Source organism: Sycon ciliatum, chromosome 10 (genome assembly GCF_964019385.1).
Source record: "Sycon ciliatum chromosome 10, ocSycCili1.1, whole genome shotgun sequence".
NCBI lineage: Eukaryota > Metazoa > Porifera > Calcarea > Leucosolenida > Sycettidae > Sycon > Sycon ciliatum.
This window is the reverse complement of record NC_088652.1, coordinates 21,773,867-21,793,710: the sequence shown is the minus strand read 5'-3', so window position 1 is coordinate 21,793,710 and position 19,844 is coordinate 21,773,867. Positions and strand designations below refer to the sequence as shown.

General features: G+C 47.5%; 3 protein-coding genes across 3 annotated transcripts; 1 reads left to right on the top strand and 2 right to left on the bottom strand.

Annotated features, from left to right (window-relative positions):
- Positions 1 to 11,671: 11,671 nt before the first annotated feature.
- Positions 11,672 to 12,223, bottom strand: LOC135826737 (nucleolin-like). Its single transcript, XM_065339338.1, has one exon. The coding sequence runs from the start codon at positions 12,221 to 12,223 to the stop codon at positions 11,672 to 11,674; it is 552 nt and encodes a 183-aa protein (XP_065195410.1).
- A 2,751-nt stretch (positions 12,224 to 14,974) lies between these two features.
- Positions 14,975 to 16,501, bottom strand: LOC135826736 (ulvan-active sulfatase-like). Its single transcript, XM_065339337.1, has one exon. It carries the CDS (start codon positions 16,499 to 16,501, stop codon positions 14,975 to 14,977), a length of 1,527 nt encoding a protein of 508 aa, XP_065195409.1.
- A 323-nt stretch (positions 16,502 to 16,824) lies between these two features.
- On the top strand, positions 16,825 to 18,761 carry LOC135825724 (ulvan-active sulfatase-like). The gene has a single exon (XM_065338345.1). It carries the CDS (start codon positions 17,038 to 17,040, stop codon positions 18,565 to 18,567), a length of 1,530 nt encoding a protein of 509 aa, XP_065194417.1. The 5' UTR covers positions 16,825 to 17,037; the 3' UTR covers positions 18,568 to 18,761.
- Positions 18,762 to 19,844: the final 1,083 nt, after the last annotated feature.

Below are 19,844 nucleotides of genomic sequence, written 5' to 3'. Positions count from 1 at the left end.
TTTTCTCTTTTCAGCCAGTTCACTTCCCCGACAGATCCTTTGAATTTGAAGTTCTCCCAATCCTTTCCAAATTCAATCACTTTCTTTCACCTCTGGTAGTTTCCAGAAACTGACCGTGGTTGGTCCCCCGGGGGAGGGAAAAAGACCCAAGCGCCATCAGTATGTGTGGCACGTGTTGTGAGCTGCCTTTGGAGTGAAAAACTTGTCAGCGCCTTCTAGGTTCAGCCTGGTCCCATAGCTCAGTGGTAAGAGCATTGCTCATGACAAGCAGGGTCCCAGGTTCGAGTCCTGGTGGGTCTGGCGTTTTTTCTCTTTTCAGGCAGTTCACTTCCCCGACACTGAGATCCTTTGAATTTGAAGTTCTCCCAATCCTTTCCAAATTTAATCACTTTCTTTCACCTCTGGTAGTTTCCAGAAACTGACCGTGGTTGGTCCCCTGGGGGAGGGAAAAAGACCCAAGTGCCATCAGTATGTGTGGCACGTGTTGTGAGCTGCCTTTGGAGTGAAAAACTTGTCAGCGCCTTCTAGGTTCAGCCTGGTCCCATAGCTCAGTGGTAAGAGCATTGCTCATGACAAGCAGGGTCCCAGGTTCGAGTCCTGGTGGGTCTGGCGTTTTTTCTCTTTTCAGGCAGTTCACTTCCCCGACAGATCCTTTGAATTTGAAGTTCTCCCAATCCTTTCCAAATTTAATCACTTTCTTTCACCTCTGGTAGTTTCCAGAAACTGACCGTGGTTGGTCCCCTGGGGGAGGGAAAAAGACCCAAGTGCCATCAGTATGTGTGGCACGTGTTGTGAGCTGCCTTTGGAGTGAAAAACTTGTCAGCGCCTTCTAGGTTCAGCCTGGTCCCATAGCTCAGTGGTAAGACCATTGCTCATGACAAGCAGGGTCCCAGGTTCGAGTCCTGGTGGGTCTGGCGTTTTTCTCTTTTCAGGCAGTTCACTTCCCCGACAGATCCTTTGAATTTGAAGTTCTCCAAATCCTTTCCAAATAATAATAATAATAATAATCAACGCAATAAATAGAGTAAGCTGCGCACTCAGTACAAACACTATAAGCAAAACTTGTTTTCATGTAAATAAAGAAGCTTGTTCCTAAACGTTTTCGTCGCCATCTCATCAGAGGATTACTGGCAAATCAACAATAGCTCTCAATAATAATAATAATAATAGAATCAACAAAAAATGTATACGCTAGAATATCTAAGATGAAAAATGTAAACGCTTTGCAAAAAAGGCCATGGTACAAGCTCACTTGGGACCGTCAGATTAATTACCTGGACCGAGCCAGCCGGGAAAAAACCCTCGCGCCGACGGACGCAGTGGTGAGGGAAAAAAACCGGGTGTATAACCCCAAGTGGCAGAATGGTGGCATAAATACCAGGCAAAGTTTGCAAGGGCGAATTGAAAACTACCCGACAAGCACGAAGAATGGTGGTACTAGTGAAAAATAACCTACATGATAGTTAACAGCGGATTCCATAAATAGTGTAACCTTAGTAACTTTACTGTTGTCATCGGGATTATTCTTCAGTTTTGTCAACCGGTGGGCCAGGGGGAGCTGCGAGGCTCTCCAGGAAATGCCTAGCCGCGGCCCGTTGGTCGAGACAATCCGCGATTTTCTCAATGCCTTCGATCATACTCTGAATAGATTTCTCCCGGATTTTGCCGTAGAACAACTGGAGGATGTTCATATAAAAATCCCGATGACTCTGGGAACATAGATGTCTGACAACATCGTCGTTTGCTATTGTTGATCCAGGTTGACTGCAGGAATGTGTAAATAAAGAGCACAACACAACTAGAGTGAAGAAGCACAGGATTGCAAGAACTGTCTATCTCACGGATTGGCATCCGATCATTCCCAGAAGAGCGCTTCATTAGCAGCACCACAACTACTTACCATGCACATTCAAACGTTGCTGGGACGTTGAGACGCACAAGGCTTTTCCTGTGATTCCTTCCCTTGAGGTGGTCAGCGAGTGGTGCTACGCCAGTCATCACACTTTCACAAGGGAGACAAGTAAAATTCATCTTGATTGTCGTTGTGAAAAACAATCCAAAACTGTTCAATACAAAACATGCCAATGCAAGAGAGAGGAGAGAGACACCAGTGGCAGTGGTCAGCGCGTTTACAAAGTGAAAAGTTAGCATTGGGAGATCCATCCTGGCTTATATACTGTCGTGGACAAGGAAATCCGGTCCCACGTCTAGCGGTCCCGGGCTTTGGCCATGCAGCCGTGGATAAGCGGTACACACATGCACTAATGCGCTGTAGTGAGCTGGCCGCATCGGGGTATGTGCACTGCATGCAGCATTCTGCACACGCTGAGGGTGCCGGCCCCAGTCAATCGACTGGATTTCTTGAGTGACGTCATTGGACGACATTGAGTAGCATTCATGTACAGCCATGTACATGACTGTACATGAATGATTATGTACTTGAACTTTGGCATCCAGTTGTGAGTGGAAAGAGATAACTGTTAAAAGGCATGTGCTATGCTGGCCTGCAGGTAATTTCAATATGTTCATGCTGTACGTACACTGTGATTAGTTATGCAATATTTATTTGCCTGCACCTTTGTGGGTTCATTATTTTATTTATTTTATTATACGTATTCCCGCGTTGAAGTGTAGCAGCAGTATGCTGCGTCCACAGCTTCGCTTATGCAGAATGGCTTGGGTGAGAGGAGAGAAAGCAACAAGGCAACCAACATCTATGAAATAGGTCACAATAACATGAAGAGAACCAACCTACATAATGCATGATTGCACAAGAATGGAGACGACAAATGGCTATAATCATTGTGCCACAAAACCGGTACACAGAAGATCTGTCGACAATGTAACGAAACATAAAACTCAGTTGCTCAATACAGGTTCCACTAAATTACAAGAGAACAACGCTACAACATTAGAATTGCCGCTAAATTATCGCAAGTGTAGAGAACGAGTCCAATAGAAATGAAAACCATGAACAGACTGTCCCGAACTTGTTTTGCCAACAAATGGTACTACATGTGCTTGCTGACACTGACACTGACGGAACACGAATTGGAGTTGAATACTCACGAAGTATTGTACATGTACATCATTATGCGCCGGTGTTGTGGAGCAATCAGGTACAGGTAAGTCAGTCACTAATCCAGCTTCAGCTCCGCGTTCGCTTCAGCAGAATGTTGCCGGCGTGGGCTGTGCCTCCTTACGGATAGACGACCAGTGCAGAGTCCCGCAGCTCCATGGCCGTAAGGTCTTGATATTCGCCGATAGTGTCGTCAAGGTTCAGTCCACCTCTCACAGCAAGCCGCTCTATGAAAATCGTTCTCTCTCCATTGGACTGCTACCCAGTTGCGCGAGGAGACTAGAGAAATTCCTCCGGTGAGCGAGGAAGAGGAGCGGAGTTACCCAACTCAATCAAACAGTTGTGAGTTCATACATGTTTTACTAATAGCCCGCTGGCATGGTATAGATAATAACATTTTTTCCATTTTGAGAGGAGTTATTCATCGCAAATGGTTCTTCACTTTTGGAATTACATTTTGTGGATGGAATAATAGAGATGACAGAAGTTACTTGAACTCTGTCGTGGGGCGTGGGCTTGGGGAGCGTGCCGTGGGCTTTCTATTTTCCTCTGAATCTTAGCATGGGGGATGCTTCACTCACAACTCCCTATGATGTACAGGCTAAGTTTGGAGAGGATGCTGAATGACCTGACGAATGCTGGCACTATAAAAGCTGGAACTCAGTTCCGGCTTGCTGCTTCACCAAGTCAATTTCGTATCGCAATCCTAGATTGGCTAGGGTACCCCGGAGACCATAGGTCTGTGGGGACTGCCCTAGAAAAATGAATAAATACTATACTATACTATACTAAGAAAGGGTTTGCTCCCCACGCTGGAGCTCGCGCTATTCCGCCGACTTTACTTTACTTTAACCCTTTCTTACAAATCATCGCCGAAGTCGCAACCACTACTTCGTTCTATACTATACTATACTCTAAATATGTGGTTTGTTAGTGCCTATGGAACACGGATCCCGTGGACCTACTAGTAGTTGGTACGTGTCTAGCTGTGCGCAGTGCACAAGGCAGCACAATGACGGTATGTACTGCACCAATACCTGCTGTTGATGAATTCGGTGACGTCGAGTGGGATTGCGTACGTTGACAAGTCACGTGATCACCCTGATTACGTAAATGGACCCTACCAATCCTCACCAACGGGTTGGTAAGTGAGGACAAGTTCACGACAACGGCTTCTATTCCTACCTAGGCCTAGAAAGGCGAGAAGTAAAACAATTTTTAGTCACCTCCACCATTATTATTATTATATACTGTACTGCGCTCTTTAGCCGACTAGACCCTCCTGAGCGCAGTAATTTTTTATTGTTTAAGGAGTCCCCGAAGGCTTCTCGCCTATCGAGGGGGTTTCCAAACTTTCCATAATACCTAATCTGTAAAAGAAGTATTTAAATAACCGACGAGGAGACAACAGTCGTAAAATAGCAATGAAAAATATCAAATGTGCACTCATAACCATGTATAAACAATTAAAATGAAACAATTCCAGAACGTTTTCGTGTGACCATCATCAGTGGAACATCGTCACATAGTGAAGAATCACTAAAACAACCAGTTATATAGCTAGAGTAACATGAAAAGAAGCGTGAGAATGCAGCACAGCTAGCGGTAATGCATAACGCGTGTAGTGTGAACCTTTGCAGTGTATCTGAGAATGGTAGCAGTAGATGAATGTGGCAGCTGTGAGTGCGTGTGGACAAAAACTGGTGAGTGCGTATTATTTAAAAAGTGTGAGTGCTACAACATTTTCTTTTTGCTTGCATAGAACAGGGTCACGTGTGCGAATATATACAGCTTCCAACACCTGCAACTGCTTAAAGAAGCGTGCGCAACAAATAACACTAAACCAGGAATCGTCAAACAACTTACGACAATCCGGACTGGACACCAAATGCTTGTAGATGGCAGACTTGCTCTTGTTGATGTCGAACTCCTCCTCGTCAGTCTTACTCTCATCCTCCACTTCCTGTTCCTGCTCACCCTTGCTTTCCTCCTGACCATCCTGTTCATCCCCATCATCATCCTCCATCTCCATTTCCTCATGCCATCGCTTCTTTCTCCTTGACGTGTTCACTGCTGCGCCCGTACTTTCACCTGCCACTACTGGTTCCGCCTTCTCGATTTTTCTCAGTCGTGTCTCCGCTAGTCTCTGGCTTCTCCTCAGATTCGTTTTTCTTCCATTTTCGTTTCGTTCTCCTGGTGATCTTTCCGTTACCGCCGTCGGGTTTGTTAACGAACGATCGTCCGGTGGTCTCCCATGCCGTGGCGTTGTCGTCAAGAGTGACACCAGATTCATGTGTTGCGCTCCTGTTGATTCCGGTGTTGTATCCGTTCCTGGTTGTGTTGTAATACTGACAGGCGTAGTAGTAGGCAAGGGGTGTTTTCGTGGCCTCCCACGCTTTGGCCTGCCTGCCCTGGCCGCTTCTGACAACAAGGACAATGGGACGTGTTGTTTGATACGTTCGGACAATGTTGTAGCACTCACACTTTTTAAATAATACGCACTCACCAGTTTTTGTTCACACGCACTCACAGCTGCCACATTCATCTACTGCTACCATTCTCAGATACACTGCAAAGGTTCACACTACACGCGTTATGCATTACCGCTAGCTGTGCTGCATTTACACGCTTCTTTTCATGTTACTCTAGCTATATAACTGGTTGTTTTAGTGATTCTTACTATGTGACGATGTTCCACTGATGATGGTCACACGAAAACGTTCTGGAATTGTTTCATTTTAATTGTTTATACAGTCGTCCCTCTCTAATCCGGCACTTGTTAATCCGGAACCCTTGCCAACCGGCGCACTTTCTGATGAAACCGATTTTTTTCGTTCAATTCCTACATCGTAATCCGGCACTTGGATTCCGCCTCCGGCAGTGACTTTTTGAAACGAATCGCTCAAACTGCACGTAGTTTGATTTCATAATCCGGCAGTCGTAAATCGCGTTCAGTTATCGATCGAATTCAGTTGACAACTGTACTCGACCTCGCGCGGGAGAGTTCAGTTCGGTTGGTTGTTAGGACTTTTCCGAACCCGAACTCAATTTGTACAAAGAGAAAGACCAAGGAACTACAAGTTACGCTATACTGTCTACTAACACCACCAGTTACAAAACAATCAGCGACGATACACGACACTGACCGACGGTACTGACGTTCTACAACTAACTGGCTAACAGCTCTAGCACATCTTGGATGCGCACTCCAACAGCCTTCCAACTCTGGCACAAGCATTCCGCGCACTTGCTGATGCAATTGTTTGCTTCGAAGGACATCCGTCGTTCGACCTGCATGATGTCGACTGCTTGCGTGGCCTTCTCAAGAGGGTCAATGTTGTCCAGGAGACAACTGCTAAGCAGTCAACCATACTTTCTTATTTTAGCAAGGAGTAGTGTCTTGCCAATTTTCAGGCCTGTGTGTGTGTGTGCGTGTGTGTGCAAGAGTACATGTGAACATGTTCTTTGTTTTACTTTATCACTTCGTCATTGTGTATATTCCTGGAGAGCAGTTGAAAATATAAAGTTGTGCATCAAATACTTGGATCGACACGGAAAAACCCTGCGTTTTGACGTATGACACATGCATGCAATTGGGTAGGGCCGGGTCAGAGGGCAGGATTTCTTAATCCAGCACCCTCGTTAATCCAGCAGAAAACGCCGTAGCAAAAGGTGCCGGATTAGAGAGGGACGACTGTACATGGTTATGAGTGCACATTTGATATTTTTCATTGCTATTGTAAAAGAAGTGATGAGCAATAGGTGAGCAAAGAAAGAGAAAAAGACATAGTCTAGGGCAGAGCTCTGCGCTTGAGCATATGATTGTAAGCGTATAATGGTGGAGGTGACTCAACATGTTCTTCAATGTCCGAGAGCTCTGTCGCACCCTGGGAATAAGAAGTAGAACACAAAATAATAATCTACGAAGTAAAAGTGGGGAGTAGAGACCGGCGGATTCAGCTCCAAACGGTTGCAGATTCTGCTCGAAAAGCAGTGAAATTGGCAGAACCATACAAACCTTATGGCGGGCAATTCCTCGAATTCTGCTCCATTTTTTATCCACATACTAAACATGCATGAAGCTTACCAGAAAAAGTACCGAATTCTGCCAATTTTTCTGCCGGCAGAATCCGCCGGACCATAGGGGGGAGGCTTCCTGCAGTTTCATAAACTAGGCCTTGACAGATTATGCTAGCATAATTTTTCGCATAATTCCTACCAAAATCGAATGATCGCACAATTCGAAGCAAATTGCATACGAATCGCATAAAATTGGAATAATCCGCCTGTTCCCATCAAATTCCATTCAGTTGTACCAAGAGTACGGTTTATGAATTATGTACTCTTGGTTGTACCATGAGTACATGTACTCTTGGTTGTACTAGTACAAGTACAAGTAGATGCACCAGGAAGTCGTAGGTTTACGACTCCCTTGAGAACATGTCCAGTCCACTACAATCAGTGACCAGGGTGACGGTCGTAGCTAGGTCGGACAGTGCGTTGACCTGTTGCTACTACAGTACAACGCCCTCTACAAAACAATTCACCTGTTATTTTGCACAGAACCATCATATACATGTATTATTATTATTATTATTTTTTCTTATTTTGTTAGGGATTTCCCAACAGGCAATGTTGCCTTTTTACTGGGAACCCTAAATGAGACTTTGTGTGAGCGCGAAACAAAGCAGGCGACTCGGCCAGGCGACAAGATGGAGGCAGCGCATTCCACCTGTCGGCACCAAGATACGCAATGGAATGGAAACCATACCGGGAGTGGCAGGCAGGCAAGACAAGAGCAGCTGTAGCTTGGCCCCGAGTTGTGGCAGCAGAATGTGGGCCAGTGCAGCGGGGAGTGAATAGGAGGCTGAGAAGTGGGCTAGATAAACCATGCAGACAGCGAAAGACAAAGACGTATTGCTTGAAATTTAAGCGTTGCTCTAGTGTGTAGATCTTGGTGTAAGCGTACAGGGTCTCAGTGGGAGTTCTGCGGTCAAGGGCAAATATTCTTTTAAGACTAGTACGGCTGGCTGTGATCAGCTGGTTGTATGAACGGTGAGATAGACAGTTAATGTAGGCAGAGCTAATGTACAATCATTAGCAGCATATTTGAGCACAATGCGGCATAATATGATAACTTTTAGCATAAAAATAGCATAATTCTGCAATTTTTTCGGCAATGCGAAAAGCATAATTTCACGAAAATATTAGCATAATGTGTCAAGGCCTATCATAAACAGTTAAGAGTAGAGCCCACACGCTCTCTTCCATTAACACCGCAATAGTTCAACTCATTGCACAGTAATTATTACAACGTTTCGGCAAATTGCCTTCGTCAGGTTCACAATGATGTGCAAGCTCCCAAACCAGCATTGATAAAGGCCAACTCCCCTGTCAGTAAGAGCTGGGTGTGAGAAGCAGCGCGATAAGAATTCAGCTAATAGCGCTAATATACACTATCAGTGGATGGGACTAAGGCTGAGGTAAACACAAAAAAAACACACACACATTATTTAACTTCTAAGTTTGACATTATTCAGCGCCGAATCAAGTGTCATGATAATCACACTATAAGCGAGTGGCAATACAAATTACAGCAATGACCACCCAGCGTTAATGTTTATCTTCGGAGCCAAATTTCTGATCTCCACAGCCTCCCTCAATTTCCTGCTAGCCCTGTCGCCTTCCCGAGCGAGGACTGATACTGCTGTGAAGGCGCTATCTCGTAGTCTCAATCTCCTGCGCGAATGCTTGTTTATCATGGCCGCGCAGACCATCTGGTAAAAGGAGAGCGATCGCTCTCGCGCGCCTTCGCTCTCCTTATTTTCTTTTAGGGCGTACTTTTCGTCGCACGCCTTGAGAATTTCGAGCGCATCCGCATCACTATGAAGTTCTGAAAACACTCAAATATTTCGTAATTCGGCTTTCCCTGAACGGAATCGAGTAATCGAAAAGTCTATTCGCATTATAAAGTTCTCAGCTGTCGGCTTCAACAAATCGGAAGTCGATCCGAGCTCCAATAGTGGAATTACGGCACTCGCAAGGTATTTTACGTACCGTTGCCAATTTTCACTTCCGCACATAATTATAATTTTGACACGCAAGAGGTACACAAAAGGAAGTATATAGCGCTGTTCTTTTGTTGTAACTCAGAGTTTCATGGCAAAAACCAATCATCAGACAACAGCGCACACCTCTGTATAATTTTGACATAAAGGATTTCCCTCTGTTGCGTGACAGTCCGGGCATGCATAGACCTGTGTACGTGTGACGCCAGGCAGTCAGGCACAGACGGGTCTTTAGCCGGCAGCTACAGAAGAAAGGAGCGCTCTACGATGAATACTACAAAAATACCATGGATCTTAGTAATCTTCACTAGTTTGAGGGAAAGAGACAAACGGGAAAAGTCTGAAGAAAAATTTGACCTTATTGAATTTGATCTTAGTAATATAGCGAATTGTCTCAATTTCCCATTGCGTGTGTCATTGTCCCTGATGAAGGGAAACTAAAGTTGTGGTCCGAACAGCTTTCATTTGTAGTGCGTACGGCGATTTTCCAGAACGAATTTGGCAGCTATTGGGTATTGAATCCGAATGGAGTATGGCAAGATGTTGAAAAAAACCGTATTGTGCTCGCCTTGGATAGATAATGCGAGCGACTTTTTTTGGGGGGGGGGGGGAGGGTGGTGGGGGCTGCTCTCCCACCACTCTCCTTGAGAGGATAGCGAGAGTGATTGTTCACTCTCCTGGATTTTTCTTACACGAAGGTCACCCCAAGGCTTGTCACGAGTCCCTCGACGTGCTTCTCCATTGTGTTCCTTTAGACGGGTCTCTAGTGATCGTCCTGTCTCTTCAACGTAATATTCCGTGCACCAATTGCAATCTATTCTGTATACTACATTATTTTTCATGCAAACCTTCTCCCCACCGTATTGACAAGTAAGACCCGGCCCAAGCGGGCTGCCTCGTCTCCTACGTTGCATAATATTCGGTGCCTTGACACATTGGGTTGGAGACTGTGCTGAACGACAAAATTGATTGCGGAGACTGACGGAGTGCTCATAAACTACTCTTACCGGCAGTTTGTACTTCCAAACGGACCTGTTTACCCTATGGTGTTTGTGGTCGTGATCAAACGGCGTAGACTGTCTATGTACACGCCACGGGTTCTTTGAGCGGCTAGCAGCTATGCTGCAAACTTCTGCAGGATTGTGGAGTGTAATAGAAAGTGATGAGTCACACAGATAAGGGGCTAGAGTAGAGCCATGGCTTTTGAACAGCCAGGATGTAATCCAATGGTCCGAAGCGTCTATCATTTTTAGCGGACTCGGGTGGAGAGCCAAGGATTCATTTATCAGAATGAAAGAGAGCCAAAGAGCTAAAAGTTACGCTTTTGGGTCCCCAAGAAAAATAAAAAAATGTCCTACATGTAGCTGCCTATGTTAGTAGAATCAAGGTTCCTTTAATAGGAAGATGGCCAGTTGACGCGAAAAAAACTTGCTTTCACTAGAGCGGGAGTGTTTCTGATCCGCACCCTACACAACATAGGAGTGATGTACGATCATGGGGACGTGTGTGCATGAGAGTGCGTATCACTGTATCACTGTATGTGTGTGTGTGTGTACGTGCGTGTGTGTGTGTGTGTGCGTGTGTGTGTATGTGTGTGTGTGTATGTGCGTGTGTGTGTGTGTGTGTGCGTGTGTGTGTGTGTGTGTGTGTGTGTGTGTTTGAGAGAGAGAGAGAGAACAAACCACCCATGCACGATGTAGACACAGAGACTGTGTGCCAGAGAAATAGGTAACATGCCAATGAGGTCAGAATTGAATCAATAATGAAGATGTGTCATTTATAAGATCCCCATTGCACCAGCAATCCGAAAGGATCCTATAGCATGTCATGGGAGTCGTAACGTTGAAGACATACATTTTTCTAGCAAGTTTCAACAAGCAACTCTGGTTAACGATCATTGACAGATGCACGACCCCCCCCCCCCCCCATATGATTTGTTTATGCGGCAAGCGCGACCTGTTCACATTATTATTTCTAGGCAACAACTTCATTCAATCAGGCAATGCGACCCAGTCGCACTGTTTCACTCCAGGACAGACACAAACGGATCACGACTAAGCGTGCTCATGCACAGCTAACACACACACACACACACCAGTTCGGTGAGCTAGAGAATGAAGTAATTTTAAAATTCCAGAACGAAAACTGAGAAATACCAGTCGTATTCTATAGTGCTAATAATGGCGGCGTGGAATGCAGTGACGGTCATCTATATTATAGGTTTACAGTATGGCACACTGTAAGGAGAAAAGCAATGAGCGTTGCAGGACCGATCGAGAAATTATAGAATCTTGTGATAACTATGATCGGATGGAGTAACTGAATGCAATCATCATGGTCTGTTCAGCTCTGTTTGTGTGGATGTACAGTGCTACTCGATGCAATCCAGTCGCGTCACTCAACGGAAAATGATGCAAGGCGCAGCCTGTCCTGAGTGAGGCGACCGGGTTTTACTGAGCAGAACTGTAGGTTCAAGACCCACGACATTTTGTGGAGATGTACATCCAACGTCCTGTGGTGGTATTTACCGCTTCTCTTCATCCTCCTCGTCGTCGTCCTGCTCATCATCATCCTCATTGCTCTGCTCTCCCTCGCCAAGGTTCAGCTCTCTCAGCGCATCCTCGATCTCGTCGTCGTTGAACTCCTCTCGGCTGTTACTCAGTTCGGCGTCGTCATCCTCACTCGTCTCCTCATCGCCTTCATCCTCATCGCTGTCCTGCTCGAGAGCAGCATCCAGCGCCTGCTCATCCTCGTCATCGTCACTGTCCTCATCACTGTCGTCTTCAGTAGTCTCGGCAGCTGCTGCCTCCTCGGCCTGTGCGTCGGCGCTGACCTCCTCCGCATACTGTTTGGTGTTCTCGAGGAATGCCTTTGCCACGGCATCGTCTTCTTCCTTCTGCTCGTCTTCCGATAGGCCAGCTTTGTCGGCGTCCTCGAAGTCGAAGTTGTTTGCCTGCGCGAACATCGCGTCAAAGTCGTTTTCGCTGATCTCGTCAGTATCCACAGCTTCCTCCTCAGCTACCACAATTGCAGCGAACATCGCCAGGGAGGCGAGCAGGTACAGTTGGATCTTCATGGTTGGTTTTGAATGGCTCGTGACTAGAGAACAACGAAAGGACACGAACGATGAAGCTCACTGCTCACAAACACAACTTCAGTCTGTAGACCAGGATTTCAGCCAGTGTGGTCACTGGGCTTAGCGGGGCGAGGCCAGCGGATCATAGTGCACTCCCTTTGCAGCAGCGGCCCAAGCTAGCGGACACTGCTGCGGAAAACGGAGCGCCGCCAGACCGAGCGCATGCGCACTAGCTGGGCGTTTCGCGCCCTCCTCGTTGGATGCACGGTGTGTGTACATGTGCTTGTACACAGATTATCAACGGCTCATCGAGCTAGCACACCCGTGTGTGTGCGCTAGCTCGATGAGGATGCTGCACCGAGAGCTGGGCTAGGTTCAACAGAGCGTAGTCGCAAATCACGGATATGTTCCAAGTCAGCACGCCATATACCCGTATCTGATAGCCATGCCACGAGCGAGTGAGACTGCCATAGAGGGCTTGACGTGTTGGCAGTTCCAACGAATGACACAGTGACAGGTCGTGCTGCAAACAAATCGCGGACAGCTCCACAAATCACGTGCCCATCCGCATTGCTAGGTCATCACTTGGACATGCCCAGCGCAGTGACGTGAGCTGAGTTTGGGTATGGTAACTGCTAGCAATCGGGACAGCCTGGTAAAGTAACAGATCCTTGAACGCCTAGCCGTTGTATTGCAGTAGCCCCCACCCTATAGTATAGGCCTATGACTATAAGCAATGGGTTTGTGACGGCTGTTCACGACGAATAGCAGATTGCAGGCGACCTCCATCTAGTCCATCCGTCTAGAGAACCGGTATTCACGGTGCGGGCATCGATTTCCTTCAGACACCCGGACCATCTACTAGCTACCTAAGGTATCCAGTGGGTATGTGTGTTGTCCTCCTAGCTGCTGCGGCCTGGTCGCCCGGTCGGGTGACAGTTCAGATGTAATTGATCAATGGAAGCAACCTTCTGTGTTCTTCTTACTACTAAATACTATGATTGTACTCTTTCCGTGATGGTCTCAACAACTTTTGCTTCCATACATGGACATCCAGAATCTCACAGCAGAATGATATTCATTCATTACTGCCAAACATGCCTGTATCACTACATCATCAAATATGTACTTTGCCTATTAAATCGATTGACGCAAGAATCAGGGTGCCGGCGCGTTACTACGTAGATCAGCACTCAATCTGCGGACAGAACTGTTTCGTCCTTTGTGGACTGACTCATCAGCGCAGCACAGAGAAAATGAGACCGAACCTGATAGCTATGAAAAATAAATTTTCCAAAGCCAGATTAGAACCAGGCCCGAACGTACCTTGCCAGAGTGCTCAAACTGATTATATAGATCAGCAGCATGCTATTGCCTACATTCGGGTGACTCTACACGTTCATGACTGTCTTTGCTACTGTTTAATAGTGCCCTACTACTTGTGCACTGATCCATAACCATGATAATCAGCAAATGGACCCCGGCGCGGCACCAGGAGTCCTTGGATGCATGCAATCACAATCCTGCATCGTGCATCGTGCACGTTTCTATTGGGAGTACGAGTCCGTACCGCAATGTCATATAGATCTCACTGCAGACTAGCCCTATAATATGAGCTGACACGACACAGGCTCATTTTGTTCATCGTGCTGCGTTCTGTTGTATCATGTGTACTTGCTGGTCGTTTGCCCAATTAGTTCACAGTTAGTCCATGATTTACTCAAAGCGCCACAGTGAATAATAGCAAGAATGTACAAGAGAAGAGTTAGAGAGAAAAAGGGAAACTAAGGAGGAGTCCAGGTGGAAAAGCAAAGATAAGAACATTGAAAGGATCGGTCACGCGATACGGTGAATTCCAAGCGTGGATAGGAGACATCCCTACGCAAGAAGTAGGTAGTCCACAGTGCTTTACCATGAAGATGGCTCGTACTCTAGACTGATATTCAAGAGCTTTGGCAGACTGACACCAACCCTGCACTACAGCGCCGATCGTTGTTGGGTTGAGAGTCCAAGTAGTGTTAAACCCGTGCGGTGGGTGCAGCATAAGGTACAGAAAGATCCATGGAAATACAATTGGCATCATAGATGACTCAGGGTCGCAGACCCGTATGCGTTCGAAATCTTCCCTAGTGGTCTGGACTTGGTATGTCTGGTATTATCTGAAAGCTGTTTTGCATTGTTTTGCCAATAAACCTGAACTACGTGTACCTGGCTTCTAGGCATTCCATGAACTAGTTGTGCAAAGATTCAAATCGATATAACGATATAGCGATATTCGCGCTCGCTGGGTCAGTGTACGCACTAACTCAACAGTAACTGTCTACCACCAGTGTATAATGTGGTAGTGGACAAGTGCCATGCCAGTGCACAGCGCGGTTTGGACCCCGTACACACAGTAACACAGTGCACGCAGCACTCACAGCGCTGTTACTCGCGTTCTGGCACCTCACACACGTGCATCTACATAGTTCAGTAGTATTGTTATATCGTTAGTGACAGATAACGATAATCGATAATTTCCTTAGCGATTAGCAAACGGTTAATCGATCATATCGTTTCAGCCCTAAATACAAGTCATGGCGATACTACCGACGTGGCACGTAAAAATAATAACCAGTCTCCAGTGAAGTGTACCTATCCGACTGACATAATGGATATCGATCAGACACTTATGAAAGACGATAAAGAGAAGGAGAGGCAACAATAAAAGAGAGTGCGGCAACAGAAATGCAATCATAGTAGCAGTGCTAGTTACGAGTGCCTTCCGTGAGCAGTGTGCAATTGTTCCTGCTGAGCCTGCGGCCCTGCTCGCAGAATGGCCGACATCTGCTTCACAACCGGACCAAACTCCTGAAGGTTAGCCAGGTTTTGGTTCTCCCAGGCGGCAAAGCTGGTGCCGTCGTCTCCGCGATGGTCGTAGAGCTCGGCACCAAAGTTGCGATCCCAGTCGTGTGTCATGGTGGTGTTGTGGAAGTATACCCATTCTGTGTAGCGCCAGTCTGCAGTACGTACGGAATAACCCATGCTGTGGTCGTGTGGATGATCACGCTTTGTGCCCTTCGGTAGACCACGCGGGTACTGGGAAAACGCTGCCGTCTTCCATTGTGCGGTGCTGTTCTTCAACAGTGGGACCAGGGAAAATCCCTCCAAACCCTTTGGCACTTCAAAGCCGGCCAGGTCTACCAATGTTGGATAGATGTCGACGTGTTCGACGAGCGATTCAACAACCGTACCATGCGACTCTGGGATGAGTGGAGTGCGTACAATCAGCGGTGCTCTGGCGGCTATTTCAAAGTTCGTGTGCTTACACCACTCGCCTAGCTCACCTAGCTGCCAGCCATGATCGCCCCACAGCAGTACGGTGGTGTTTGCACTCAGTCCCAGCGTGTCCAACGCTTGCAGCACCTTGCCAATCTGTGCGTCTGTGTAGGACGTGGCCGCGTAGTACGCACGGCGCAGCTCCTTGGCATAGTCGTCCGGCATGTCTTTGGAAATGTTCGTAGGCAGGTGCATGGCTGCCACGTTTGCGTACGCCCGTAGCTCTCCCCAGTTCGACCAGGCTATCTCGGGCATGTCCTTGGGTGGGTAGGGGTCAGCTGCTATTGTGATATTCTCCTCTGGGTAGTAGTCAAGATACTTCTTTGGGAAGATGAATGGCAGATGAGGCTTGTGGAAACCGACGGCAACAAAGAAGGGTTCATCGGCCAGTCTCTTCAGCGTGGCAATGCCCGCAGCAGCTATTTCAGCATCTGGAAACATTTCCTCAGGAAAATCTGGTGTCTTCCAGGCTATAGATTTCCCGGAGAAGTTCCCATTGGGATGTGCATGGAAGTAAGGTTCAGTCCAGCTGGGTGGGTCGTCTCCAGTAGGGAAAACCCCTGCTCCCGAGGCATGACCTGGGTGGTAAATCTTGCCATGTCCTGCAGTCTTGTATCCTTGTTGTTTGAAGAATTGTGGCAGCGTGGTGACATTACAGCCAGCACTTCGGAAGTACGTCCATAGATCATAGATATGTGTGGTGTCTGGTCTTCGGCCAGTCAACAGCGATGTACGAGATGGACTGCACACTGCCTGCTGGACGTAGTTACGACGAAACATCGTACCTTCTTTGATCAGCTTGTCCATGTTGGGTGTGTGCATGCGAGGAAATCCATAGCCAGCTATCTCCGGACGCAGATCATCGATCGCTATCATCAGGATATTGTGCTTGGCTACACTGGACCTAAGTACACATGCTACAACGCCTGCTAGCAGCAAATGAGAAGGCAACCACGCCATGGCTCGAACACTCGCACGGTTCCCGCAAGAACGCCTCAAGTCTGTTCGCTCTGCGAGTCCGTTCACCTCAAAATTAATGCGCTGTGAAAAAGACCACCGTCGAGTGTGCTCTTTTCAAAGAAAATAATATTTTTATGGTAGAGTTACATGAATCTATGGCTTTGAATGATCAATCCTAGATCCAGCACTATAGATGATCCGGACCGTAGTCGGTAAACTGACAACTGACAGTACGAGTCTTCAAAAAATTGCCTTGAATTGTTGAAAGAAAGGTTGACAGTCGCTCACACGTAGATCTACACGCTCAGGAGGATGCAGTGATCTTTCTTGTCATTGTGGCTTGTGTTGAGCAGCAGCAACGCGAGCGATTTCTTTCAAAGGTGATTGGACTTTCGGACCACTGCCCACTGCAATAATCGAAGTACTTGAAGCACAGCTGAATAGATAGTTGCAAGCATTAGCGGCTCTCCCTTCTAAGAGGCTGACTCAGGGAATACCGACATCTGAGAAGTATTTTGCCCCACCTTATTCTGAAAATGAGCAATTTGCTGCATCGCTGGACGCTATTGGTCGGGATACTAGCAGCCTCCCTAGGAGTCTGCGTAGCGAAGCACAATATCCTGATGATAGCGATCGATGATCTGCGTCCGGAGATAGCTGGCTATGGATTTCCTCGCATGCACACACCCAACATGGACAAGCTGATCAAAGAAGGCACGATGTTTCGTCGTAACTACGTCCAGCAGGCAGTGTGCAGTCCATCTCGTACATCGCTGTTGACTGGCCGAAGACCAGACACCACACATATCTATGATCTATGGACGTACTTCCGCAGTGCCGGCTGTAATGTCACCACCCTGCCACAGTTCTTCAAACAACAAGGCTACAAGACTGCAGGACATGGCAAGATTTACCACCCAGGTCATGCCTCGGGAGCAGGGGTTTTTCCTACTGGAGACGACCCACCCAGCTGGACGGAGCCATACTTCCATTCGCCGAACAAGAAAAACTTCTCCACTGATGCCAAAGCGTGGGCAACACCTGACGCTCCGGAGGAAGATTTTCCCGACACTCAGATCGCCGCGGCTGGAATTGCTACAATGAAACGGCTAGCCGATAAGCCGTTCTTCATCGCCGTCGGTTTCCACAAGCCTCATCTGCCATTCATCTTCCCAAAGAATTATCTTGACTACTACCCAGAAGAGAATATCACAATAGCAGCTGACCCCTTCCCACCCAAGGACATGCCTCCGATTGCTTGGTCTGATTGGGGAGAGCTCCGTAACTACCACGATGTGGCCGCCATGGACTTGCCTACGAACATTTCCAAAGACATGCCGGACGACTATGCCAAGGAGCTGCGCCGCGCATACTATGCCGCCACATCCTACACAGACGCACAGATTGGCAAGGTGCTACAATCGCTGGACACGCTAGGACTGAGTGCAAACACCACCGTACTGCTGTGGGGTGATCATGGCTGGCAGCTAGGTGAGCTAGGCGAGTGGTGTAAGCACACAAACTTTGAAATAGCCGCCAGGGCACCGCTGATTGTACGCACTCCACTCATCCCAGAGTCGCATGGCACTGTCGTCGAGTCGCTCGTCGAGCACGTTGACATCTATCCAACATTGGTAGACCTGGCCGGCTTTGAAGTGCCAAAGGGTTTGGAGGGATTTTCCCTAGTCCCACTGTTGAAGAACAGCACCGCACAATGGAAGACGGCAGCGTTTTCCCAGTACCCGCGTGGTCTACCGAAGGGCACAAAGCGTGATCATCCACACGACCACAGCATGGGTTATTCCGTACGTACTGCAGACTGGCGCTACACAGAATGGGTATACTTCCACAACACCACCATGACACACGACTGGGATCGCAACTTTGGTGTCGAGCTCTACGACCATCGCGGAGACGACGGCACCAGCTTTGCCGCCTGGGAGAACCAAAACCTGGCCAACCTTCAGGAGTTTGGTCCGGTTGTGAAGCAGATGTCGGCCATTCTGCGAGCAGGTCCGCAGGCTCAGCAGGAGCAATTGCACACTGCTCGCCGACAGCAGCCATGAACATTAATTTTCAAAAAACCCTTTTCTTTTTAGACTACATCGTGCTTTTGTAATTTGGTCCATTTCTTTTTCAGTCCTCATGAATTCCTCCAGATTCTATTGCTCTTTACCGACAAGGCATCAGATGTGCTGATATTTTAGTTTACATTTTGAAGGTTTTTACTTTTTAGGGAAGCCAATGGCCTGCATCGTGACTGGCGCCTGCTGTGGTGTTATGGTGGTTTGGTATTATGGGGGAAGGTTTGGTATCGCATGATGACATTTACCTGCCATACGCAGTAGCTAACAAGTTGCAAGCGTTGTGTACTGCATCGTGGAGCTCGGCGTCGCATGCCATTTTTATGCATGGGTTTTGATGATACTCGACTGCGACCCACAGTTAATTGGGAACTCGTGGCCTGGCACGAGGAAAACATGGATGCAGTGAATGGGATTTTCGGTCTTTGACCACATGCTGGTGAGCTGATCTACTCACCTCCCACCGCTTTAGGAGCTGCATCTGCGCCTTGATCCTTGAAGGGTGGTGGCGGTCCTACGAATGCGGAAAACTCGGCCTCCATATACAGAAACCGAGTCTCACGCGAACCGTGATTTTTTTGATGATACCATGTCATGCTGCTGCATGCGGCGCCCCACATGTGCTGCTAGTGAAGATCCCGCAGTAACCAATCCACCTTCTCCATCAGACATCGCTGTTTTCCTGCAAATCACAGTTAACCTGTTAAGGCAACCACTCGGATAAGGCGACCACCTGTCCCAGAACACCACTGCCGCCAGGACCAAGGGATGTTATTTCCAGTCAAATGGCACTGGATAAGGAGACCACCTGGTTACAGAGACCACACTTTGAAAGTCCCTTGAGCGGTGGTCGTCTTAGACAGGTTTTACTGTACTTTCAAGTACAATCATGGGCCAGTTGTAGTTAGCGGCGTGCGTTGGTTGAACTAAGCCGCAGGACGAGGTCCGCTGTCTGCCCATCATTGAACATCCCTGTTCCTTGTTGCTGCGCACCAGCACAATTCAGTGCAACCAGTGTTTTTTTTAACCAATGGTTATGTACACAGTACAGTTGGAAAAGTTACAATCCGGGAGCAGTATAGTACTGAAAACACATGTATTTACTACTCCCTGTTTACGATTTTCCAGTTCCATTTCCCGCTTGATCGGCCAAATATGGACTTTTGGTTCCTGCAATGCACGGAGTGGTAAAATACCGGGATTTTATCACTCCCTGGTGCCAGGCACGTGCATGCAAGGCTCCGAAAAGTCTCGATTTG